Below are 26,724 nucleotides of genomic sequence, written 5' to 3'. Positions count from 1 at the left end.
ATCCTAAAACACATAGTGATCAGTTCAGACTTCTGACCTAACTATGGAAGTCTCCTGACAGGAAATGTATTAATTCATGAGCAATTTGATGTCTCTTTAGTAAAAAGTGCAAGTTGGGAAATAAACTTCCTGCTGTTGAAATTTCTACACCTTGGAGTGCTTCAGTAAACTGAAGTAACTGACCAGTAGTTTTTACATTAATAGTGGAAGAGATTGCTTAAAACCAGACCAAATTCACTGTCTTTGAACAAGTGAGTAGAGTCAGATTTTTAAATCACTAAAAAATAGGTCTGTCTCCCATTGAACAACTTTTCAAGGATACATTCAGGAACCACTGAAAGCAAGATAACAATTCTTTGATTTTTTTCTAACAATGCCATTATGGTATTATGTTACCAAAAATTTATTATTGGGGCAACTTCCAGTCAAGATGGCAGTGTAGGTAAATGCGGTACTTGCACACTCCCACAACCACATCAAAAATACAATGAAACTACAGAAGAACTACCATTCAGAACCACTTGAAATCTAACTAAATGGAAGTCCTACAACTAGGAACTCTAAAAAATAGTCACAATGAGACTGGTAAGAGGGGCAGAGATGCAGAATGAGCTAGTCCCACACCTATGTGTGGTGGTTTAAAATTGGGAGGGATATCTTGGCTACAGAGGTACTCCTGAGGAGTTAGGGATCCCAGCCCCACATCAGCTGCTTCCCCCCACCCTCCCCCACCCACCCCAGAGTTCCTCTGCTAGGAAGACAAGTCCCCATAATTTCTGGATGTAAAAACAAGCAGGGATTATGGCTGAGTGAGACAGAGGGCTGCTGTAGTCCCAGACAGTTCTTCTTAAAGGTCCGGTACACTGACTGACTCCAACTCCCTCCCTCTAAGCTCCAGTGCTGCGGCAGAAGCTGGAAAGAAACCAGGGGCATACAGGGAAGAACTAATTGTTTGGCATCAGGGCGAGAGCTGGGTAGACAGTTTTCTGATAAACAAAAGTGTTGGCAGAGGCCATTTTTCCTTTTCTGAGAGTCCTTTCTTCACACAGAACTGACAGGTGGGCACTATATCTGAGTCTCCATCAAGCTGGTTGAATCAGACAATTAGCAGAGATGTTTTGGTGAAAATAAGCAAAAAGTGTTAAAATTGAAATGAGCCCTGGCCAGTTTGGCTCTATGGATAGAGCGTCGGTCTGTGGACTGAGGGGTCCCGGGTTCAGTTCCGGCCAGGGGCACATGCCCAGGTTGCGGGATCGATCCCCAGTGGAGGGTGTGCAGGAAGCAACCAATCAGTGGTTCTCTCTCATCATTGATGTTTCTATCTCTCTCTCCCTCTCCCTTCCTCTCTGAAATCAATAAAAATATATTTTAAAAAAAATGAAATGAAAGTACTTCAATTGACTTTTTTAAAAGTTTACACACTAGAAAGTGGGATACATTTGTAAGGTATATGGTTTTACTTTCTCCTTTATTTCCCTTTGAATTACTGCCGCACACAAAAAACATTCCTCAGTGGATATAATTAGTAAGTATGACCCAACTGGTCAGAGGACCAAAACAAATTTTGTTTTATGCAAATCTTAATTACAGGTGAACTCTGTTAAGAACATTGAGAAGCTATCATTCTTATCAACAAGAGCATCAGAAGCTAACATTCCTATTGGGAAAAGTACAGGTTGTACAACAATGTATTGTTACTCTCTGTCTTTGCAAACTTTCAGAGAGTGAGGAAATCAAAATGGCATTACTTCAACTTTTTTTTTTTTCCTGACTGGAAATTCTCAGCAGCTAGTGTTTACAAACTAGGAACTTATTATCTAGTCACAACCTCAATCAATGAAACAAAATCACTGAAGGGATATTTTGCTTGTGGAAGTTCCTTTTCTACATATTGTGCATCGATAATTTAGTTTTATACAGTTACTCATGAATATAATAAAAGTTTCACAAAATAATACTTAAGCTAATTGTATGTGATGCATTATCATATACTAGAAGCCTGGTGCATGAATTTGTGCACACTGAAAGGAAATTAATTAGAATAAATATTTTAGAGGCCAGGGAGGGACTGTGGGAAGGCTCCAGGGTGTGTCCAGCCCATCTCGCCCAGTCCCAATCAGCCAGACCCCAGCAGCAAGCTAACCTAGCAGTCGGATCATCTGCCCCCTGGTAGTTACTGCACATCATAGCAACTGGTTGAGCGGTTGTAACCGATTGGCAGACAGCATATTAGGCTTTTTATATATAGATTCTCTTTTTATTCTATCCTATTGTATTTAATTCCATTATATTTAAAAAAAACTGAAACCCACAAAATTGATTTTAGGACCTACTAATGCATCATGAGTTGTTCAAAAACACTGTTGTAGTTTCTTTTTTAAAAAATATATTTTATTGATTTTTCACAGAGATGAAGAGAGAGGAATAGAGAGTTAGAAACATCGATGAGAGAGAAACATCGATCAGCTGCCTCCTGCACACCCCCTACTGGGGATGTGCCCACAACCAAGGTACATGCCCTTGAACAGAATCGAACCTGGGACCCTTGAGTCCACAGGCGGATGCTCTATCCACTGAGCCAAACCAGTCAGGGCTGTTGTAGTTTCTTGATGACAGAGCCACGCTTTGATGGCTGATGTCCTTGTTAGTGCCATCCAAGATGCTTAGAAAGTCTATAGAGATAGAGCAGCCAGGCCCTTTACGCCCCCTGCCTATCACCTACCTTCAGTCTGATTATCAGATTCTGACCTAGTGTTGGATGTCTCTGGGCACTCTATAGGGTGAAGTGTTTGGAGTTCAAGTGGCATGGTATGTAGGATAGTCTCTGTCAACACTCTGGGGCTAGTAGTTGTCATTGTCCCCACATTTCTGTTTGGTACCTAGTATAAACTAGATTAAATATTTTTTAAAGTGCATTGTTTTCTAGGAGGGTTTAAAAAATGAAATGCACTCATTAGAAATCAGATTCCTCAATACCTTCTTTCCTTGTTGAGAGAAAGACTGACTTGGAGCCAATGAGCTTTTGAGTCAGTTTTGAGTTTGAATTTTAACTACACTTTTGAGGTCCTCTACCAGATTCTCTGCTTCTATAAAGTGAGAATAATGATACCAACCTCATAGTATTAGTATCATTACCAATTATTAAAATTACATTATGAAATGCTCAGGCATTGCACCTGACCCAGAATTGGGACCTAGGAAATATTACTTTCCTTCCCTTCCTTTGGTGTTTTATCCCCAGAACACACATCATTATCAAACAGCAATGGCCACAATCCCTGAGCTAACACACAACCCACTAAACACACCACAGACAAGATTATTTCTTCAGCAGAACCACAATCCAGTGCTATAGTCAGTAAAGAACAATTTAGCAAAATGAATGAAAACCACATTTCCCAAAAGAATCAAATTTAAAAGCCAGAAAGGCTTGTCAACCACAATGTTTATAAGACGATAAAGTGTACAGAGTATCTGGAAATTGAGAGGCTGTCTTAACTTCTTTTTTGTGTGTGTAAAAAAAATAAGAATAAATAAACATAGTATATAACCATGTCAATTATTTATTTCTTCACCGAATCAGACATAACAAAGGGATTGTACCCGTGTCCAGTTTTGTGTGGTTGGCAGCAAAACTTGAAAGCAAAGGAATCACCAAGCATAAACAGAGTTAGGACTAAATCTTAGTCATCAACAGCCTTCACTAATCTGTCTTCTGTTCCACAATTCTAAAATACCATATCCCAACCTCCATCAAATCTCACTCTAAAATCTATTAGAATTATTTGCTTGTGTTTCTGATCTGTTCCTCTAGAGGAGCAAACTTTACCTCCCGCCTCCCCACCCAGTATATCTACATTCTAGGAAAATGCCAAACATAGCAGATGCTAATTTTTTTCAAATCTTTTTTAAAAATATGTCTTTATTGTTTAAAGTAATACAGATGTCCCCTTTATTTTTTCCCCATTGACACCCCCCTTGATCTCCCACCCACCCTCCTAAGCCTTTACCACACTATTGTATGTGTCCATACATATAAATTCCCAGTTAATCTCTCCCCACCCACACCCACACCCGTCTTCCCTCTGAAATTAATCAGTCTGTTCCATGCTTCTATGTCTCTGGATCTATTTTGTTCGTCAGTTTATTTTGTTCATTAGATTCCACATATGAGTGAGATCATGTGATACTGGCTTGTTTCACTTAGCATAATACTCTCCAGGTCCTTTTTATTTTATTTTATTTTATTATTTTTTTTTCAAATCTTAACCATAAGGAGGGTAATGTGGTTAATACAAAATTTTGGTAAGGATTTTTTTTTTGATGCTGGGATACCAAGCATTGATATGAGAAATAATGCCACTGATAACCAGATTACTGCCCTGATCTTGTTTTCCAAGCTCATAAAGTACTTTACAGATATGATAATCTCCTGCCATGTCATTACCATGAACAGTGTTTCCAGTTAGAAGTATGTTTGAGAACTTTCAGGATCATGCAAAGAGTTCCACTCATCTTTCCAGCCACATCTTCCAATCACAATCATACAATCTCGTAAAATGTGCACACTAAATAATATTAAGTAAATGTAAGTAGCTTAAATGGAGAGCGTATCATATGTGATACATAATCAAGCTATCCTCTTTCCCTTTTCCTCCATATTTTCCACTCATCGGTCCTAACTGTTCTTTAACCTCCTCCACTTCTTCAAAAGACACACTATCACTGTCACTCACAAGCAGACCCTTACCCTTGACAGCATTATCTGAATTCAGAGTGATGCCTCAAGATTACAGATACTGAAAGGCCCTTCTGAGACCACACCCTTTTATCTTTCTAACTTTTCTAGTCTCAAATTTACACTGAACATACTAACTATCCATAGAGACTTGAAAGTCCCTCAAAGATTCCCACCATCACCATTTTTTCCAGCTTATCATCCTTATCCTGCTTCATTCACCTTCCAGATCAGCCTGAACTCTGGTTAGTCAAGTCCGCAAATGACTCTCAACATAGTTCACCTCAGACTAACCTCTCATTCTTGCTTACTCCCATTCTCTTTCTCTGTGTTTATCCCTAAGTTACAAAATATTGCTGAAGAAATTAAATCATGGTATCAGTGTAATTTGATTGGTATCAATGTAATTTGATACTTTCTAGTCCTAGTTGAGCTTTTCCTGATATTTTGCAACCTTTTTGTTCATTAAAGTCAACTGCTTTTGAACTTTCAAAAACTGTTGTCCAAAACCCCTGGCACTTCTCACACCAGCCCTGTCATTAGTCCTGGCCACTCAGCAAATGACCAATCCTCCTACTTTACTATGATGATCCCTAAACTTACCTCCTTCGTCCTCAAAATCTTTCTGTATCGTCACCATTTTCTCCTTTTACTTTCTTGATAGTAAAGAATATTAACCCACCTGTACTCCATCTGCTAAATATAAGCAGTCAATAAAACTGATTACCTCAACTATTGAAGTACAAATTTATGTATGACTTATTCCCTTTACTTATAAAAGCTATTCTTAATTTTAGTTATTTCATGATTATATTATTTTCATATAGTGTTTACTTTCAAGTACATTTTACAAATGTGAACTGATTTAGTTTTCATAATGATCCTATGAGGACTGTTTTTAAGACTTTAGAAGGAGTCAAAATGTCTCAGTTGGCTGCAAGCTGATGGGATGTAGATAGACAAAAGGAGAAGAAGAAAGGAGAAAGAAGGAAGGAGAAAGAAGGGAGGAGAAAGAAGGAAGGAGAAGGAGGAGGAGGAGATACAATGAGAAAAGCTGTAATGAGAAATTGTATGGTCCAGGAAAAACAGAACGAATAAGCTGTTTTCTGACTTTCTATTTCTCAGATCCAGCCCCAGGTAATAACTTGCTATTTTCTGCCCTGGCCATGTATTAACTTCCTTCTTAGTCCTCTGTATGTATCAAATAAATACTAAATACCGCCCCCCACACACACACACACACACATTGCTTTCATTCTGCTTATGTTGGTTTAATATGGTTTTAATTACTTGTGACCAAACAATCATTTTCTTTGTGATATATTTTATTATTTTTAAGTGCCGTTTCTGTGCTTTTTAAAAATATGTTTTTAATGATTTCAGAGAAAGAAAGGGAGAGGGTGAGAGAGATAGAAACATCAATGATGAGAGAAAATTATTGATCAGCTGCCTCCTGCATGCCCCCTACTAGGAATCAAGCCCGCAACCCAATCAAGCCTGTGTGCCCTGATCAGAATTCAACCATGGCCTCTTGGCTCATGGGTCAATGCTCAACCACTGAGTCATACCAGCCAGGCTGTGTCTCTGTTTTTAAAAAATGCATGTACAGCCCTGGCCAGTTTTGGCTCAGTGGATAGAGCATTGGCCTGCAGACTGAAAGGTCCCAGGTTCGATTCTGGTCAGGGGTATGTACCTTGGTTGTGGGCACATCCCCAGTAGGGGGTGTGCAGGAGGCAGCTGATTGATGTTTCTCTCTCACTGATGTTTCTAACTCTCTATCCCTCTCCCTTCCTCTCTGTAAAAAATCAATAAAATATATATTTTTTTAAAAAAAAATGAAAAATGCATGTACAAATGGACAGAGTCAAGAAGAATAAAAACAAAAATAAAAGTATTTCTGGTTTATAAATACATGTGGATGTATAGTATAAAACATTAGAAAATGTACTATGAACAACATTGAAAAATCAAGTTATTTATTCTTTATTCATAATTCTTCTAGCTTATATTCATATTGTGACATTGTATTCATATGACATTTTTATTAGTGGTTTATACACTCATTTACTGACTTCCTCAATTTGCTTCCATAAAACCAAAATCATCATGATGTTTTTATTCTCCAAAAACATCTTCTTATAAGAAACACTATTTCTATGGAGGAGTTTCCCTTTATCCTGTGTTTAGTTCACTTTTGTAAATTTGTCATACCACTGTTTCTTACTGTTAGAGTATATAATCATGGTAGTATTTATTTAATCAGGGCTGCTTCCATAAACATTTACAAAACAATTTTAAGAAGATAGAGATGAAAACCTAATTTAGAGCAACTTTTAAAAATCCTTTAAAAATTGTCCAAAGCCAATATTTTCTAATGATGCTTAGTGTAACTTGAAATGATCTACACTAATAAAAGAGAAAAATGGTAATTGGCGTACGACGATACCCTTTCATTGGCTAACCAGGGCTATATGCAAATTAACTGCCAACTAAGATTGGCAGTTAACTGCCAACAAGATGGCGGTTAATTTGCATATGTAGGCACAATGCAGGGAGGCGAAAGGGAAAGCAGGAAGAAGCCCCCTGCCACTGACAGTGATCGGAAACCCAGGGGGGAGCTAAGAGCTGGGGGGCAGGGCAAAGGCGGCCCTGGGGCCGCCTTTGCCCTGCCCCCCAGCCATGATCAGAGAATCAGGTGCCTTTTCCGCCCTGGCCAGTGATAGCAGGAAGTAGGGGTGGAGCCAGCAATGGGAGCTGGACACGGTCGAAGCTGGCAGTCCCGGGAGCTAGGGGCCCCTTGCCTGGGCCTAAAGTGGAGCCCACGCTGCCCGGGCCGGACGCCTCAGCCAGAGGCTGCGATTGGAGGGTGATGGGGGTCAACGCCTGAGGGCTCCCAGTATGTGAGAGGGGGCAGGCTGGGCTGAGGGACACTCCCCCCCACCCCACACCCAGTGCATGAATTTCGTGCACCGGGCCCCTAGTTTTAAATAATTGAAAATTGCTCAGATCATCAGAATCCTTATAACAGAAGTTAGTTAACAGAAGTTAGCTAACATGTATAGGGAGTATATAGGATGGATATTGAAGAATGTCAAGAGTTGGAGTTTATTCAATTTTTTATATCTTATGAAAGCTGTCATAGCATTTTGTACATAGTTGGTGCTTAGTGAAGGTTCTATTGAATTGAATGTCCTCTATCTCCTCATTTTTGCCATATACCAAGTCTGTTATTTACCCTGAGCCTCCCGCACACCACTTAGTAAGTGGTAAATTTCTGTACATAGAGTCATAGAAACACCTTGAGATGGATCTAACAGCATTCCAGTTCTGGAGGTTACATCTGAACTGGTTTCTGATTCAGAACAGGGTCCACACAGCCTTCAGTGACTGGGTCCTACCTCTTGTTCTCCCCCCTCTCTGCCTCACAGGTGAAGCTTCAGATAAACAACTGGCAGCTGCTCCTAGTAGACACTATGCTCATTCTATCCTCTATGCTTTTGATCATTTGGTCATCTCCTTCTGAAATGTTCCCCCCACACATCAATCTCTCCATTCACCTGGGAAGATCTCATCTATCCTTTACGACTCAACTCAGGAGAAACCTCCACAGAAAATTCTCTAAAGTTCCCTTAGAGTTCGACCCACTCCATTGAGGAACAAGGTTAGGTATCCCACTTCTGTGCTCGTTCAGATCCTGGTTATATCCATCATGGGATTTATCAGGCTACTTTACAACTTTCCTTCTATATGTCTGCCTTTCCCGTTAGACTGTTTGTTGGTAGTTGAATGCATCTTAGAGCTTTTTGTATTCCTAAAACCAAACTAGATCCCAAACTCATAAATGCTAATTTGTAAATGAACAGATAGAGAAAAGAAGTGAAGGAATGATTGCAATAGTGAAGAAAGATAATTTTAGCAGCAATATGAAAAATGAAATATGTTTTCCAGGGCTCTTTAACAGTGAGTGATGGAAACATGACTCAAACTGGATTAATAGGAAAAGATAACCCATTGCCAAATAACAAGGAAAGTTAATGGATTAGGTAGGACAAAGCTATATTCAAACAATGTCCCCAATAATCCTATGTTTGTACGGGCCAGGTCTGTGCTTTTTCTATGACAACACAGTTCTCAGGCAGGCTCTCCCTAATCAATGGCAAGACTCCATTTCTATCTCACCACTTTAGCAATCCCAGCAAGAAGCAAGAGTCTATTGATTCCCATCATTCCTACACGATTGGCATTGTCTCTGAATCCACCAATCTTAACGTATTGACTTCACTTTGAACCCATATTGGCCTGGGCAAGAGTATAGGCAGGAAAGAGGGACCAATGCTGGCTTAGGGTCACAGACTCACCCTCCTGAGTTCAGAATTAAAGTCCTCTTACCTTAATCACATGGATTGATAAGAGCAGGGGTGAGCATTTCCAAAGGAAAACCAGGGTTCTGTTTTAAGAAGAAGGTGGAAGGGTGGTGTCAGGAAGAAATAGAAGATGTAGTGGAGATTAGAAGAGGAAGTTAACAATGATAATTAACTGAATGCTGTCAGAGAGACGGAATGATCTTGAGATCTAGTGACATGTTAAGGCATCTTCATTTTCTCCCTCCAAAGCAGAACCATTATACAACAAATATTGCTGTTATAAATGGGGAGGGAGAGGTGGTATTTAGGTCAACAAAGTTCTCAAGGCAAGTCAAGATAAAGCAGAGCCATATATACCTATTCATTTTTTTTAATATAGTTTTATTGCTTTCAGAGAGAAAGGGAGAGGGAGAGAGAAATAGAGACGTCAATGATGAGAGAGAATAGTTGATCAGCTGCCTCTCATATGCCCCACACGGGGGATTGAGCCTGCAACCTGGGCATATGCCCTGACTGTGAATCAAACCCTGACCTCCTGGTTCATAGGTTGATGCTCAACCACTGAGCCATGCTGTCTCAATGTGCAACATTCTTGCTGGCTCAACATGCAACAGTGACACTAGGTTTTGAGGGCATATGACATTGTGGTAGTCAAATCTGAAAGGTACAATAAAAATTATAGGGTAGAATGAAATTTAATAACTTGAGCTCCTATTTTAGAAGTAACTTTGTTGGGTTAGTGAGTGCATGAAGTTACAGCTTCTGCATATAAAAGTGGCATTCAGCACATGTTTAAAAAAATTAACAATTTGTTTATCAGAGTAGGCTTCATGGCATCTTAAAATTTCCTTAGTATGGGGTTGTCGTAAATTAAATCATGGAAATGAGATGTCATGAAAGGAGAAAAAAATTTTACTTCCTTTCTGACAGCAAATGACTTTGATTATTAAACAAGTTCTATGAGTCACATTGTAAGTAATTCTGTAGGTAATGATTTTTGGCATGCCTCATCCTCTTGGCTGCTACTGTAGATAAATTGAAATTGTACTCTTTCTGAGTATTTGTTTACATCAACACTTTGGGCTGGGTCTGGTAATAATTACAGATAATACTTTTTATTGTCTGGGCAGCCAGCTGTTAATGCCTGCAGCAAATATTTTCCCAGAAGTAGATTGGTGAGTATTTTCTTTTTATTTTATACGGGAAATGATTGAAACTAAAATTTTAAACAAGCCTTGAATTTTAAAAGTCTACTCTAAGATTCCCCAAGAATACAGGTGCATTGCTTTTCAAAAAGCCTTAATGCTGAAAAATTTTAAAAATAAATGAGAATATGTTTATTTGATTTTATTTTTTCTGTTTGCATAAAGATTCACCATAGAGTGCTTCTATTTAGGTAAGTGTCTTAATCAGTTCAGGCTGCTATAGCAAAACACCATATGCTGGGTGAAAACAAACACTAATTTCTCACAGTTCTGGAGGCTGGAAGTCCAAGATCAAAGTGGCTGCAGACTTAGGAGCTGGTAAGAACCTTCCTAGTTTGCAGGTAGTTGTCTTCTTGCTGTGTCCGAGAGAGAGATAAAAAGAGAGAGAGAGAGAGAGAGAGAGAGAGAGAGAGAGAGAGAGAGAGAGAGAGAGAAAGAGGAGAGAGAGAAGTTCTCTGGTTGTCTCTTCTTATAAATGCAATAATGCTGTCCTCATGACTTAATATAAACCGAGTTACCTCCCCAAATCTCCATCACCTAATACTATCACGGTGTAGGGCTTCAACAAACGAATTTTTAGAAGACATAAATATTTAGTCCAGAACAGTAAAGTTGAAAAACACTACGTCTATTGTGTTTACTTAACAACTATTATACAGCACTAATATTTGCTAATGTTTTACAAATGTTAGCACTAGTGTTGGCTCTCTTTTACAGAAGGAAAACAAGAACACAGCGACAGTTAAATAAATTGTCCATGGTCATATAGTTAGATGGCATGTACATGTGTAGCTGGGATTAGCCTTGACAGCTTTACCGAACTCTCTGCTCCCAAGGCAGACGACTTTCTGCACATGCAGCCCTCTCACGGCACTGGCAGAATATGTCGCCCATCCCAGAGGCCTGCATCCTCCCTGGAGAAGCAACTTAAACCATCTACAATGTAATCCACACGGAGATATTGATGGTGAAAAGTGAATCACAGTCATCCCTGCATATTTGTGGAGGACTGGTTCAAGGACACGCCCTTCCCACCCTGCTCAAGTACCTTTTATAAAATGACATAGTATTTGCATATAACCTGTGTACTAGTATATCATCCCATATTCTTTATATCATCTCTAGACTACATATAATACCCAATACAATGTAGACACTGTGTAAATAGTTGTTATACTGTATTGTTTAGGGAATAACAAGAAAAATTCCTGACATGTCAGTACAGACACAACCATGGTAGCTATACAGTACATGTCAACAAAGACAGCAGCATTAAAAATATATATTTTTTCTATCTGAGGTTTGTTGAATCGAGGATGTGGAATCAACAATATGGAGGGCCAACTGTATCCAATGAGATGGCTTCATATACTCAGATTTTGAAATGCTTTATTGTCATTCTTAGAAATATAAATTAGTACATTGATAGGTGGCCTGACTGGGTAGTTCAGTTGGTTAGCGTGTCATCCCAATATACTGTACCAAGGTTTCAGGTTTGATCTCTAGTCAGGGCACAATTTCAATTTATCTTCAGTAGCAGCCAAAAGGATGAGGCATGCCAAAAATCATTACCTACAAAATTACTTACAATGTGACTCATAGAACTTGTTCCTTACATGTGCCCTTACATATGCAAGAATTAACCAATGAATGCATAAATAAGTGAGACAACAAATTGATGATGTCCCTCTCTTCCTTCCTCTCTGGATTAGGAGATTTGGGAAAGTCCGAGAATTTCAAAGAGAGGGAAGATGAGGGATTACAACATTGTTAATCCCAAATAAACTCCGAATTAACCTCTTCAATGGTTTGCCCCCCTCATTCTACCCCCCTGTGCCATGAAGAAAAACGTGACACTAAGTGTGATTTTATTTGAGCTCAAAGACACCAGGAATAAAACAAACATTCTTATGTTCAATCTGAGAAGACAGATGTATTTTGAAAGAGCACATTTCTTCCAGAGATATGTAAAAATTGAAAACCCAAATTCATCGTTGGTGGGAATGCATATTGGTATAACGACTATAAAAAATAGTGTGGGGGTTCTTCAAAAAATATGAAAAATGGAATTGCCTTATGACCAAGCAAATTGCTTCTGAGAATATATCTGAAGAAACCTGAAACATGAATTTGAAAGAATATATGCACCTCTATGTTCACTGCAGTGTTACATACAACAGCCAAGATCTGGGAGCAACCCAAGTGCCCATCAATGGACCAGTGGATACAAAAGGTGTGGTGGTACATATACAAAACGAAATACTACTTGGCCATAAAAAAATAATTAAATCTTACCTTTTATGACAGTATGAGTGGATCTAGAGGGTATTATGCTAAGTCAGAGACTGACAAATACCATATGATTTTATTTATTTATATGTGGAATCTAAAGACCAACCTAAACGAACAAACAAAATAGGAACAGACTCATAGAGAACAGACTAACAATTGTCAGAAGGGCGGGGGTTAGAGGGGTCGGTGAGAAAGGTTAAGGGATTAAGAAGTACAAATCGGTAGTGACAGAATAGTTACAGAGGTATAAGTGACAGCATAGGGACTATAGTCAATAATACTCAATAACTATGTATGGAGCCTGATGAGTACTTGAAACAGGGGTGGGGTAGACACTCTGTAAACTACACAATTTTCTGACCACTATGCTGTATATCTGAAGCTAATACAAAAATATTGACTGTAAACTGTAATTGAAAATGTTAAAAGTATATAAAGAAAACATATTATGCTGAGTGAAGAAACTCAGACAGAAATGTAAATTTCATTAATCATCTATAAAGAGCTCTACATGATGCAAAATGATATATAATGATAAAAAGATCAGTTATTGCCTCAACATAAGGCAATTGGACAGGAAGTGGGAGAAGACTGTAAAGGGCTAATAGGACACTTTCAAGAATGATGGATATATTTATTATTTTGATTGCGGTGGTTGATGGTGCAATGGGTGCCTATGTATGTCCACATTCAGAATAGTATTCACTCGAAATATGTGCAACTCATTGTTTAACAGTTATACTTACGACGCAGAGGTATATACTTAAAAATTCGTGTAAGAAAACAAACTTCGAAATGTTTCCTTTTCAGAGAATCATTAGACCATGTGGGCATCGGTCAAATATTTTAATAAACATAAAATAACATTTTACATTAAAGAAAAAGAAAAGAGGATAGATAGGTCAGAGAGGCTGCCCTACCCCTCTTCTCTTCAATCCCAGCCACTGAAGTTTCTTTGAAAGCAGTCATTGTCTCCCTTAAAGAAGTGGCTTAGCCTCTACGTGGTTCTAAAGGTCTGACGCTCTCGCCCAGGGCACTGGGGTCACTGGGCGCCCACCGTCACCCCTCGCAGGCAGCAGCTCCAGCCTGACAGTGAGTCACCCCCCGCGTTGGGGATCTGAGCGAAAAGAGAACCTCGCAGAGTCCCCAAGTCACCTCCGGACGTCAGGCAAACCCGCACCTCCTGGGCGGGGCCGCGCCTTCCAGAGACCTACGTGCGAACCCCGGAATTTCCCAGGCCCTGGGTTGCAAGCTCTCCGCCTCGAGCATGGATAAAAGGGGTTCGCCCGTCTCGGGGAGCCACAGATCTCGCTCCACCAGCTCTCCTGACAACTCTCACACTCCAGGCACCGCAGCACCAATCCTCCAAGCTCAGCCCCATGGCCCGCACCGCCACCGCCTCTGCTGCACCCCGCGCTCCCGGGTTCCTCCGGGCCGCGCTCCTGCTCCTGCTCCTGGTCGCCGCCTGCCGGCAAGCTGCAGGTGAGACTCGAGCCCCTGGAGCCCAGAAAGGAAAAAGGGGATGAAGGGTGGGCGCCCATTGGGGGCATCCCGCTAACCAAGAGCCTGTTCTCCCTGCAGCGGCGCCTATGGTCCCCGCAGAGACCGTGGTCACTGAACTGCGCTGCCAGTGCTTGGAGACCATGAAGGGAATTCACCCCAAGATCATCCAGAGTGTGAAGGTGACGTCCCCAGGACCCCACTGCGACCGAACAGAAGTCATGTAAGTGCCACCAGCTCTGCTGCTGCCACCATCCTGGTCACCTCCACCGCCCAGATGCCCCCACCCTGACCCTCGCCCGCCCTCCTGTCTCACTTGTGTCCTCCCTTCTGTCTGCAGAGCCACTCTCAAGAATGGACAGAAAGTTTGCCTCAACCCCGCATCACCCGTGGTTAAGAAAATATTGGAGAAGATGTTAAACAAGTGAGTTATGTGACTAGAGTCATTTGTGACAGGTAGTGGCCTCTGCCTCCTGAAAACTGTATCAGGGAAGCCCAGGGGATAGCTGAAGGAGTGAAAAGTCATTAGTTCACAGTTAGATTTGCCACCAGCGTCATGAATGTGCTCTGGTGTCACGGGACATTTCCAGTGCGCCCATCCCTATCCCCCCACCTTTCCCACCCCATTCTAATGCGTATGGGTGAATGTGTAGTCCTATAAAGCTAAATAGATTCAGCCAATGATGCTAAACGGCCTCTTACCCGTTAAGGACCATAACATGTTTAAATTTTGCTTTATTCTTCTTGATCTTTTGGGTCCCTGCTGAATGCCCAGGGCGATCATGCCTAACTTTAAGCCTACTCCTGCCTGTTTCTTCCCCTTCCTTTCTCTAACTCATGAAGGAATAGTTGACACTCTACCCTCCACTCCCACCTTGAGAAACCTAGTTTTACATAAAATTCAGCTGTTTTTCACACTGAAAAGTGGGATCCCTGGTTTGAGACCACATGGGCCTGGGCAGTTAAATGGTGAAGGGCAGGGACTTGACAGCAAGACCACCCTAAGGTCAAGTCTAAAATCTCTGGGAAAGATTTTTAATCCCTTTGAGCCTCGGGGAAAAGGTACTGTATGAGGATTAAGTGGAGTCATGCATGTACATTTTTAGCCCAGAATGACATAATAAAGTTGAGTCCACAGTCCCACTTCCTCAATAAAGGAGCAAGCTGTCTGCTGTGCAGGGTAGAAGACACAGTGGGGCCTTCTGGGTGCAGGGTTTGGCCAGGGTCTGCACGCAGCCATTCCTCCAGCTCCAGGGGCCCTGGGAGAGAAGAGGGGCTTTCTGTAACACCTGTAACAATAACCCTTTTCTCAACTTAGGGGCAGCACCAACTGAGAGAGAAGCTCGTGGTGGCAGTTCCTGAAAGGAGGTCCCTGCTCTTACAGGACTGAAATGAAGATGGGAACAGCTGGGTTTCATCAACAAATAGAAAGGGATTACTGTGCTTGTTGTTTTTTAAACCAGAGATCTATTTATTTATATATGTATTTATTTTCAAAGCTTGTATTTTAACATTTTAATGTATTTAAAGGTGTGAAACATGTGAATGTGTTTAATCAAACATAACTCAGTTCTGATTGTTATTTAATTTGAAGATGAGGGGTTTTAAGTGTCTCATGAAACTAATATTTATTGGGAGACTATTAAGTGAAGGGGGGTGTATGGGAGGGGGGAATCTAAGCAATTTGACAATGAGGTAGATCAATATTGGGGTCAGGGAAAGTGTGTGCACATCTGTTTTTGTACTTGTTTAAAAGAATGTCACTTGTTATTTATTGAAACTATTTTGTTACACAGTCAACATTTGATGTTGAAGATTCCTTTGGACATTTTATGTCTTGCTTGTAAGGCATAATGCCTTGTTTAATGTTATTATGCAATATCTCTCTTTGTCTTATTGTAAGGCATAATGCCTTGGTTAATGTTATTATGCAATGTCTCTCTTTGTCTTAGAACAGAGAAGTTAAAACTACTGTTACATTTTTACAAATGGCTTAAAAATAAAAGTTTTACAAAATACAACATGTTTAAGTTTTGTTTTATTCTTCTTGACCTCTGGTTCCCCGCCGGATGCCCAAGGTGTTGTACAGTTGGATTGTAGGTCATGCCTAACTTTAAGCCTACTCCTGCCTGTTCTTTCCCTTACATTTCTCTTACTTATGAAGGAATATTTGACACACTACCTTCCCCACCTACCTTGAGAAGCCTAGTTTTACATACATTCAGCTGTTTTTCACACTGATCAATTCATTATTTAAAATTAGCGCTTTACAAACTTCTGAATGTTTATATAAATATCTTAACAAGGGCTCCTATTAAATGTGCTTGGTAAGTGGTTTTTCAAACAAGTATGCAATTTTTCCTTTTTAATGAGGCTGGGCGCAAAAGGTGAAAAAGTAGATTCCTCCTAAACACTCAAACAATTTGTGTTATTTATAATATTAATAACCATTCTTATCTATAGAGGTAAAACACACTCTAAAGTAAAATACATGACAAAAATAACACAAAGGGCAGATAGGGAGATGAATGGATTTATAATATATTTCTTCAATTGTTAGAGAAAAGCATTAAGTTTAGGAAAATTGTAATGTGGCAAGATATATCGGCATTTTTAGGGCAACCTCTCGAAAAGAAATGCAAAACTTTAGATATAAAAATCTAAAAAGGAGATACAATGGAATATAAGAAAATACCTGAATATTATAAAAGGTGTCAGAAACAAAGAAATAAAGGAGCAAAACAACAGGTGGTGCAAGAGAAAAGGGACAAATCTTTGTGAAGAAGCCCCGTACATAATGTAAGTAGTGTCTCTCCTTGTGAAAGTGGGACTTACTAGTAATTCCCCCTGTGTGTGGGGGCCAGGCTTTGTGATTTGCTTCCAAAGAAGAGATTAGAAAAAAAGGAAAAACAATAACATTACAGTGAAGAATTTGGCAGATACCACTTGTAGATAGCCATGTGATCGAGATTATTATCACCAGTTGTGTTATGGGAATCTATGTACTCCCCCACATGATGTGAAGAGGGGGGCTCTTCATCTCCATGGTATTCTTCCCCAAGCCTATAACCTCAGTATGATCATTAGAAAATCATCATAAAAATCCAAACTGAGGACCATCCTAAAAAATCCCTAATAAGTATTCTTTGAAACTGTCAGTCATGAAAAACAAGACAATACTGACACTCTGTCACAGATCCGAGGGGACAAGGAGACATGGTGACTAAATCCAATATGGTATGCTGGATTGGATTCCGGAATAGGAAAAGGACATCAATGGAAATGTTGTGAAATCTTAGTAAGAGACTAGAGTTTAGTTAATAACAATGTACCAATGTTAACCACCCACCTTTGATAAATGAATTATAATTATACATTTTTTTCATAAACTGAAGTTATTCAAATTTAAAGTTTATTTTTAAAAAGACAGGACAGATAAAATAGCAAGACAGTAGACTGAAATCCAACTATGGTAAAAATTAAAATAATTTAAACAGAACAAACATTCCAATTAAAACTGAAATTTGTTTTACTTTTTAAATACAGACTACAAAAACATGACAAAAAATGTATGCTGCATTAAAAGGCACCCTTTAAATATTAGATCCCAGACAACTTGAAATTAAAAGAATTGAGTGTTATATCATGCTAAAACTGACAGAAACCTAGTATAGATTTACTAATGTATTAATTACTTGTTAATTGTTAATCTATTATTGAAATAAATTATTAACACTTTGGCTAATTTATATATTAATGAAAGCCTGATTAATATATTAGGACACAAAGAAAGAAGTAGACTTAGAGATGAAAGATGATTCAAAATAAAAAGGGGGCAATTTTATAAGAAACAAATAATTCTAAAAGTTTATGAACCTAATACCATTTATTAAAATATATTAAGTAGGCCGGCATTGCTCAGTGGTTGAGGGTCAACATGTGAACCAGGAGGTCAGGGTTCGATGCCCAGGTTGAGGGCTAGATGCCCACTGTGGGAGATCGATGGTTCTCTCTCATCATTGATGTTTCTATCTCCCTCTTAGAGGATTAAGTTAATATATTTAAAATATATTATATTATAAATCCCTCTACCTTCTTCTCTAAAATCAATAAAAATATATTTTTAAAAATTTTAAAAATATATATGAAGCAAATGGAGAGAAACTAAAAGGAGCAATAGATGAAACATTGACCATAGTTAAAGATTCTAGCAAACCTCTTTAAATACTTAATAGGCAAAACAATAAAGAATCAATAACAGTATAGAAGTGTTAAGCAACATGATCAACCAACTTGGCCTGAGCGATGTGTAAAGACACTTCACCCAATAATTGCATAAATCACCTTCCCCCCCCCCCCAAACACAAGGAACATTTTTAAAAAGAGACTATATGGACCATAAAAAGTGTGTCGGCAAATTTCAAAATGTTGAAATATTTAAGCATATTTCATAGCATGTGATATGTTTGCTGTGGTTTATCACTCATCTCTCAACTTCCCAAATTTTGCTTTCGTTATACAGGAAGCATCAAAACAGGGTCATCATGCTGTTTTCATACTGTGATAAAGAATATTTCCATGAAGACATTTCCTCATTTCCTATATCTATTTATTGATATTCTTTTGTAATCTTGGCATTCCTTTTTTCTTCAGTTTATATTATATGTAATGCAATTACTCATTACTACTTCCACAAAAGATTTTTTTAATATATATTTTATTGATTAAGATATTACATATGTGTCCTTATCCCCACGTTACCCCCTATCCCCCCCCATTCATGCCCTCACCCCCCCCCCCCCCGCGTTGTCCGTGTCCATTGGTTAGGCCTATATGCTTGCATATAAGTCCTTTGGTTGATCTTTCCCCCTTCCCCCCACCCTCCCCTACCTTCCCTCCAAGGCCCGACAGTCCGATCAATGCCTCTCCGTCTCTGGATCAGTCCTTGTTCATCAGTTTATGTTGTTCATTATATTCCACAAATGAGTGAGATCATGTGGTATTTATCCGATCTCCAGTTCCATCCATGCTGTGGCAAATGGTAAGAGTTCCTTTTTTTTCTTCCTCTTCTTAAAGAATACCTTTCAGCATTTCATATAATGCTGGGTTGGTGGTGATGAACTCCTTTAGCTTTTTCTTATCCACAAAAGTTTTAAACAAATCTTAAGTAAATGGAAAGAGAAAATTTATATTGAAATCCATTATTTTAAAAGCCTCAGAATAATGCCCAGATTTGATATACTGGATGGTGCTCAGAGATCATTGACATGAATTTAAGCAATTATGGATGGCTGGAATCATCAGATGCCTTTATAGTAGAAACAGGAGAGACTAGCTGTGATCCCTTTGACTTTTTGGTGGGTTTGGACAAAACTAGAAACTGTGGACCCCGGGAGCCCAAGGCAACCTTCCCTCCAGTCAGCAGCTCCTAGTTCCTGGATTAATCAACGCCCTCTAAGCACAAGAGGTGGCACGATCTCTCTGGAAGTTCCAGAATTTCACAGAGAAAGGAAACTGTATAGGATTAGGACACTTTGTCCTAGATTAAACACTGAGTTGAACTTTTGACATTGGTCATCCCCTCACCGCTGATATAACACAAAGTGTAACTTATTTGTGCTTGTAAAATACCAGATGAACAATTTTATGTATAATATTCTGTATAATCTGAGATGACAGCTCTATTTTAAGAGTGCCTTTGCGCAAAGGAAAATAAAATCGTCAAGCCAGAAGATATTTAGGCGTATGTAACAGGGAAAATTCAGTTGTTTCCCCTGCACACATTCTTTTGAAATGTTGCTATTAGATTAACGTTCCCCATGGGTGCCTGTCTCCGATAATAAGTGACATCGCTCTTACTAAGAGACTCGCTCCCGCTTTGGGGATTTGGGCTGAAAGAGAACCTCGCAGAGTCAGCCAAATCCCTGGGGAGGCCAGGCGGGGCCGCACCCCCGGGTCCTCCTCCCTCAACCATCCCTCCTCCCCGCCCCCTGCGACCGGGAACGACCTGCAAAGTCCGGGAATTTCCCAGGCCCTGGGCTGCTAGCTTTCCGCCTCGAGCATGGATAAAAGGGGTTCGCCCGTCTTGGGGAGCCACAGATCTCGCTCCACCAGCTCTCCTGACAACTCTCACACTCCAGGCACCGCAGCACCGATCCTCCGAGCTCAGCCCCATGGCCCGCACCGCCACCGCCTCTGCTGCACCCCGCGCTCCCGGGTTCCTCCGGGCCGCGCTCCTGCTCCTGCTCCTGGTCGCCGCCTGCCGGCAAGCTGCAGGTGAGACTCGAGCCCCTGGAGCCCAAGGAGGAAAAGGGGATGAAGGGTGGGCGCCCACTGGGGGCATCCCGCTAACCAAGAGCCTGTTCTCCCTGCAGCGGCGCCTATGGTCCCCGCAGAGGAGACCGTGGTCACTGAACTGCGCTGCCAGTGCTTGGAGACCATGAAGGGAATTCACCCCAAGAACATCCAGAGTGTGAAGGTGACTTCCCCAGCATCTCACTGCGACCGAACAGAAGTCATGTAAGTGCCACCAGCTCTGCTGCTGCCACCATCCTGGTCACCTCCACCGCCCAGATGCCCCCACCCTGACCCTCGCCCGTCCTCCTGTCTCACTTGTGTTCTCCCTTCTGTCTGCAGAGCCACTCTCAAGAATGGACAGAAAGTTTGTCTCAACCCCGCATCCCCCCTGGTTAAGAAATTCGTGAACAAGCTGTTAAACAAGTGAGTCATGTGACTAGAGTCATTTGTGACAGGTAGTGGCCTCTGCCTCCTGAAAACTAAATCAGGGAAGCCCAGGGTATAGCTGAAGGAGTGAAAAGTCATTATTTCACAGTTAGATTTGCCACCAGCGTCATGAATGTGCTCTGGTGGCACGGGCCATTTCCGGTGCCCTCCACTACCATCCCCCTCTCCATTCCCTTTCAAATGAGTGTGGGTGAATACGTCTTCCTGAAAGATTAGGTGGATTTGGCCAATGATCTCAAATGCTTCCTGCCCATTAAGGAACAACACTGTTAATGTAGGTTGCTTTAGAACAGAAAGTGGAACCCTCTGATTTGGGGCAACATGGGCTTCTAAATCTTAGTGGTGATGACAAGGGACTTTGCAGTGATCCTCTGCTCCAAATGTAGGTGCAGGCTACTTTTGCTATTATGTAGGCAGGGAGAAAGTATTTAATCTCTCAGAGAGTCCATTATATGGGGGAAATGATAACATCTACCTCATGGGGTTTGCTATGAGGCTGAAGTGATGTTATACATGTACTTTTTTAGTGTAACATTGTTTTCTGGCTCCTTGAAGCTAATAATACAATTGTGACCACAAGTCCCTTATTCCTAATTAAACAGCATCCAGTAGCCTGGCATTTTCTACCACACAGGGTAGCAGGGGTACAGCTAGTAACCATTTGGTACAGGGCTAAGCAGTTAAGTTCCTGAGTCCTAATAAGCAACCATTTTTCTCATCACAGGAGCAGCACCAACTGATCTAGGGAGAAGGAGGAAGCTTCCAGGTTTATTGTTGCATCCTGAGTGGAATCGGGGTGAAAGAAGAGAGACAAAGAGCTCCTGGGGCTACCTGTGTTTAAATTGTTTGACTGTTTTTTATGAGAGTTCTTCTATTTATTTACATATGAATATATTTATTTTTCAAAGTTTTATCTAATATTTAAAGACAGGAAAGTGTTTGGTAATTTGCTGTACTGTTATTTTAAATGGTCATTTTTGTGTCAAATCAAAGCTAGTTCAGCCTGTTATTTAATTGATGATGATGCATTTTAAATGCTCTTCACTCAACTAATATTTTTAGTCGGCTGGGTGGGTGGGAGACCACACGTTTCCACCCACTATGATGAAGGCTGGAGATAAATAGTGGAGGTTTCAAGCAAATAGGTCACAGTGAAGGCAGGGAAATGTTCTGTGTACATCTGTTTTTGTACTGTTGAGAAGAATGTCAGTTGTTATTTATTGAAACTGTTTCACAGTATGTGGTCAACATTTCTGATATTGAAGGAACTAATGTTCTAAATATCCCTTGGACATTTTATGTCTGCCTAGTAAGGCATAATGCCTTGTTCAGTGCCAATTATGTATTGTTTCTCTATATCTTGGAATAGAGAAGTTAAATATTTATAGATGTATTTTTACAAATAAGATGAAAATAAAGCTTTTTACAGAAACTTCTTGCTTTGGTTTGTTTTAATATCGTGACGTCTTGTTCCTCCTGAATACCCAAGTGCTGTAAATTTACAATAGACTGTAGCTCGCACCCACTGCATGGCTGACATTGGTCGGCACGTCTCTCTCTTAGTGTCACTCCTGTTTGTGAAAGCGTACTTGATACATTTTGAAAGTCCTGCAGGCCCTCACCTTAAGAATCCCTGTTTTACATAAAAGATTCATTTTATTTTAGTATAAATAATCTATTACTTAATCCTAGCAGCTAGGACCTAGCTGTTTAAAGTATTTCAAATGTTTATACATATTTTAAAAGAGCTCTCCTTGAAATGAATATGTTAAGTTGTTTTTCAAACAATTATACATCTGTTTCCCTCTTAATGAAGCTGGAAGCTGAGTGGACAAGTGGATTTGTAGTAAGCAGGTAGATAGGTCTGAGTAGAGCAGGAACGATGGGCCAGGGGCAGTGGGTCACCAGCATGAGAGCCCTGGGTGCCCAGCAACTGGCAAACTGTAAGCCCTTATAAGACCACTAGAGGCCCGGTGCACAAAAATTTGTGCACTCGGGGGGAAGGGGGGGTCCCTCAGCCCGGCCGGTGCCCTCTCGTAGTCTGGGACCCCTCAGGAGATAACGACCTGCTGGCTTAGGCCTGCTCCCGGGAGGCAGAGGGCAGGCCCAATCCCTAGGTGCAGCCCCTGGTCGGGCTCAGAGCAGGGCTGATTGGGGAGTTGGGGCGCCGCCCCCTGTCATGCACAGAGCAGGGCGGATCGGGAGGTTGAGATGCCACCCTCAGTCACACTCAGGGTAGGGCCGATTAGGGGGTTGGGGCACTGCCCCCTGTCACACTCAAGGCAGGGTCGATGGGGAGGTTGCGGCGCCACCTCCTGTCACACACAGAGCAGGGCCAATCAGGGGTTGGGGCACTGCCCCCTGTCACTCACAGAGCAGGGCCCATCAAGGGGGTTGGGGCGCTGCACCCTGTCACACATAGAGCAACAGGGCAATCGGGGTTGGGGAGCTCCCCCCTATCAGGCACAGAGCAGGGCTGATCCGGGGGTTGGGGCACCTTCCCCTGTCACGAACAGAGCAAGGCCAATAGGGAGGTTGTGGCCCCGCCCCCTGTCACATACAGAGCCACAGGGTGATCAGAGGGTTTGGGTGCTGCCCCCTGTCACGCTGATCCTGGTGCCGGGAGGCCTCGCAGCTCTGCTGATCCCGGTGCTAGGAGGCATATTACCCTTTTACTATATAGAATAGAGGCCTGGTGCACGGATGGGGGCTGGCTGGTTTGCCCTGAAGGGTGTCCTGGATCAGGATGGGGGTCCCCACTGGGGTACCTGGCCAGTCTGGGTGAGGGGCTGAGGGCTATTTTCAAGCTGGCAGGTGACTGAAGCTCCCAACCACTCCTTTTTTTCTTTTTCTTTTTTATTCTGGGCCAGCTTTAGCTCTGAGGCTTGGCTCTAGCTCTTAGGCCTCCGCTGCTGAAAGCAGGTTTCTGGCCTTTGTTTACCTTCTGTATTTGAAACAATGTTGCGATCCTGCTGGCTGAAGCCTGGCCGGCTAAAGCAGGTTTCTGAGGTTTGTTTAGCTTCTATATTTGTAACATAGTTGCTTAGAGTTGCAGCTCAGAGCCCGGCAGTGGCAGGCAGGGAACCTTGGAGTCCTCCGTCACTGAAGCAAGCAAGCCTCATGTTCGCTTTAAGCTGCCTGGCTGTCGGCCACCATCTTGGCTGGCAGTTAATTTGCATATCACCCTGATTAGCCAATGGGAAGGGTAGTGGACGTACGCTAATTACCATGTTTCTCTTTTATTAGATAGGATTCCCTTAAGCATGAATCCCTGGGCCTGGGAAATTCTGGACTCACTCCAGGCCCAGAAAAACAGCAAAACCAGGCTGAGCAAGCCTTGGTGACCTCAGGACCAGCTGCAATGACCAATGCCCCCAACACCACCGCCACCTCAGCAATGACCAACCAGTGGAGACCATGACCCTGTGGAGACACACCAGGAAAGCTGATGAATATTCTATTGAGATCCTCCCCTGAAATCTTAGATAAAGGCCCTCAGGATGCAGGACCCAGGGTGGCTCTCTCTGTGGAGCACACCCTTGCCTTTCTCCTTTCCCCACTCCCTTCTTTCCCCAGGACTGATCTCTCTCTCTTTCTCTCTCTCTCTCTCTTTCCTTCCCCCCACCCTTCCCTCCCCCCTCCCCCGCCCCATAAGCTCTAAGGGCCCTTCTTTTGTTGTAACTTGTTTCCCAAGCCCATTTCTTCTGTGGCCCACTTTCTTGACCTCTGTGACTTTTTAAGTAAACTTTAGTCTTGGCTCTGAATTCTTCTCTTAGCCAGAACTCAACAACTGTGGTTGCTGAACTGAGTTAACACCTGGTGCTATTTTTCCACCGCTAACAGATTCTCCCTCAGAACTCAAATAATTTGTGCAATGCAGGGGGAAAAGTAGATTAAAGCAACTGGTGGAGTACTTCCTCTAGGTAAATGGGCTAATAGAGAAGGGCTTCATTTCCTAACCTTCATGGAAAGATAACAGTCACAAGTATAATGCTGTTCCGGTGACTCACAGAGATGGTAATGGTTTAAATGTTTCTAAACCTGTAAATTTGAATTTACATTGCCCCAGGATGTCAGGAACACATCTAGCTTTCACAGCAGACACAAAGGCTGGCATCTAATGATAGGGGAAAGGAAAGATCAGAGTCACCTGGAAAAGGAGGGCAGTTTGTGCATAAGTGGGAGGGCTAGCTAGGGTGCGTGCTTGTCTCTGACTCAGCACCTTTCCTGTGTTCCTTTATAACCTTTAATAGGAGGAAGATGGTGGGTGCATGACCAAGCTTGTCCTGAACATCTGGGTACAGCTACTCTGAGCCTCCATGTTCTTCCCTGAAAATTCATTATAATCGTTTCCTCGTAAATGCAATGGTATTTTCTCAGGTTTATGAGATAAGATGGAAAAGCAATTTGTAAATTGGATGGAGGTGAACAAATGCAAACCATTCTGGAAGCTCCATAAATGCCAGCACTGTGGGAAATAAAACTTCCTTGGATTCCTCAGTGTTCTTGTGAAAAGTCCTAGCTTCTTCACATACCACGAGTACTACATCTGAAGCTATTTGTCCAGTTAATTGCTCTGATCCTAACAGATCATAAAACTTCTGTAATCTCTCCCACAAGGACACATTGGTTACCTCTAGGACTGTTAATGGTGAATCAGCACCAGATGTTAGACCTCTGTCCTTGACTTTGGGCTAAGAAAGAATTCAGAGGCAAGACTCAAATACAATAAAAAGTTTATTTAGAAAGTCACAGAGGCAGAAGTGAGCCATGGAATAAGTGAGCCAGTTGTGCTGTGTGGGCTGAAGAAACAATTACAGAAGCAAAAAAAAGGGCCCTTGGAGCTTAGGAGAAAAAAAAGGCAAAGAAAATAAGCCTGGGAGAAGGAGTGGGAAAGGCACAGGTGTGTGTGTGTGTGTGTGTGTGTGTGTGTGTGTGTGTGTGTGTGTGTGAGAGAGAGAGAGAGAGAGAGAGAGCGAGAGAGCGCGCTCAAGGGGGGCAGGGGGAGAAAACTGTGTCCTTTGTCTTGAGGGTTTTAAAGGTGAAGATTTTATGAAAGTCTCAGGAGAGAATCTCAATAGAATATTCATCAGCTTTCCTGGTGTTTCCCCTCGGGGTTGTGGTCTTCACTGATTTGTTGGCACCAGGGCAGGGGGTCATTAGTCATCACAGCTGATCCTGATGTCAGCCATGGCCTTGCCCCACCTGGACTTGCTGCTTTTTGGGGCCTGGAGCTGAAACACAGCTGAGGCCTAGATGTTATCTCTAGTTTGACCAAAACTCTGTCTCTGTGGTCAACAGACCCAAGGCTTTGTTCTTAAAATTATTTGATGTGGGCCAGAACCTCATTGTCCTGAGAGTTTAGTGCTTAAGGAAGTGGTGATGCAAGGGCTTGTATCGGAGTCCTATGAGGCTTTTCTTCAGCCTCCTTGTTCCTCCCCTAAGGGTGTCTACAGCATGATTAGTGACATGTTAGGGGAGGAAAGGTCAGGGGGTTCTAAACCACATAGCTATATGCTGAGGGAGGAAAGGTCACCCTGGGGTGGGGAGGGGGGTGAGGACCCACTCCAGTTTGCCAGTTTCTAGATCCACCCTGGTGACCTTGAGTACCTGGCCTATCTGTCCTACTCTGCCTGTCTGTCCACTACAGAACTATGTCTCAGGTTAAGCCCCAAGGTGCTGGGGAGACTGGAATGTGTGGACCCTGTGAAAAAAGATTCCTATTTGAGCTCCTACAGGGCTCAAATTTACAAGCAGAGTCTAGCAGCCATTTCTAAACAGGGGCCTCTCATGCAAACCAGCACTTTAGGGAGGACCCTTCACGGAGCTGCCTGCCTATATTATGTTCCTGCCATCTGAGCCAGCCCTTATAAAGTAACTT

General features: G+C 41.8%; 2 protein-coding genes across 3 annotated transcripts in view; both read left to right on the top strand.

Annotated features, from left to right (window-relative positions):
- LOC132218030 (growth-regulated protein homolog gamma-like) overlaps positions 1 to 22,278 on the top strand; it is a 110,918-nt gene extending 88,640 nt beyond the window's left edge. The window contains exons 1-4 of one of the 2 annotated variants that reach the window (XM_059668693.1): positions 20,180 to 20,375; positions 20,474 to 20,618; positions 20,736 to 20,819; positions 21,568 to 22,278. In XM_059668693.1, coding sequence (XP_059524676.1) covers positions 20,273 to 20,375; positions 20,474 to 20,618; positions 20,736 to 20,819; positions 21,568 to 21,583 — 348 coding nt within the window. In that variant the 5' untranslated portion in view covers positions 20,180 to 20,272 and the 3' untranslated portion in view covers positions 21,584 to 22,278. Of the gene's footprint in view, positions 1 to 20,179; positions 20,376 to 20,473; positions 20,619 to 20,735; positions 20,820 to 21,567 lie in introns of those variants that run through there. The other variant, XM_059668665.1, reaches the window with a different exon arrangement.
- CXCL2 (C-X-C motif chemokine ligand 2) lies at positions 13,892 to 16,120 on the top strand. Its single transcript, XM_059668706.1, has 4 exons — positions 13,892 to 14,081; positions 14,181 to 14,322; positions 14,440 to 14,523; positions 15,418 to 16,120. Exons 1-4 carry the CDS (start codon positions 13,979 to 13,981, stop codon positions 15,431 to 15,433), a joined length of 345 nt encoding a protein of 114 aa, XP_059524689.1. The 5' UTR covers positions 13,892 to 13,978; the 3' UTR covers positions 15,434 to 16,120.
- Positions 22,279 to 26,724: the final 4,446 nt, after the last annotated feature.

The sequence above is a fragment of the Myotis daubentonii genome, chromosome 1 (assembly GCF_963259705.1).
Source record: "Myotis daubentonii chromosome 1, mMyoDau2.1, whole genome shotgun sequence".
Classification (NCBI taxonomy): Eukaryota; Metazoa; Chordata; class Mammalia; order Chiroptera; family Vespertilionidae; genus Myotis; species Myotis daubentonii.
Note: the sequence above shows the minus strand (reverse complement) of the source record. Positions and strands in the feature narration are given on the sequence as shown.

Bases quoted from the DNA above. Each gene is read 5' to 3' on its own strand.
- CXCL2 (XM_059668706.1), top strand. From the start codon at position 13,979: ATGGCCCGCACCGCCACCGCCTCTGCTGCACCCCGCGCTCCCGGGTTC. The intron at 14,082-14,180 runs GTGAGACTCGAG...TTCTCCCTGCAG, and splicing joins CGCCTGCCGGCAAGCTGCAG to CGGCGCCTATGGTCCCCGCA. The intron at 14,323-14,439 runs GTAAGTGCCACC...TTCTGTCTGCAG, and splicing joins TGCGACCGAACAGAAGTCAT to AGCCACTCTCAAGAATGGAC.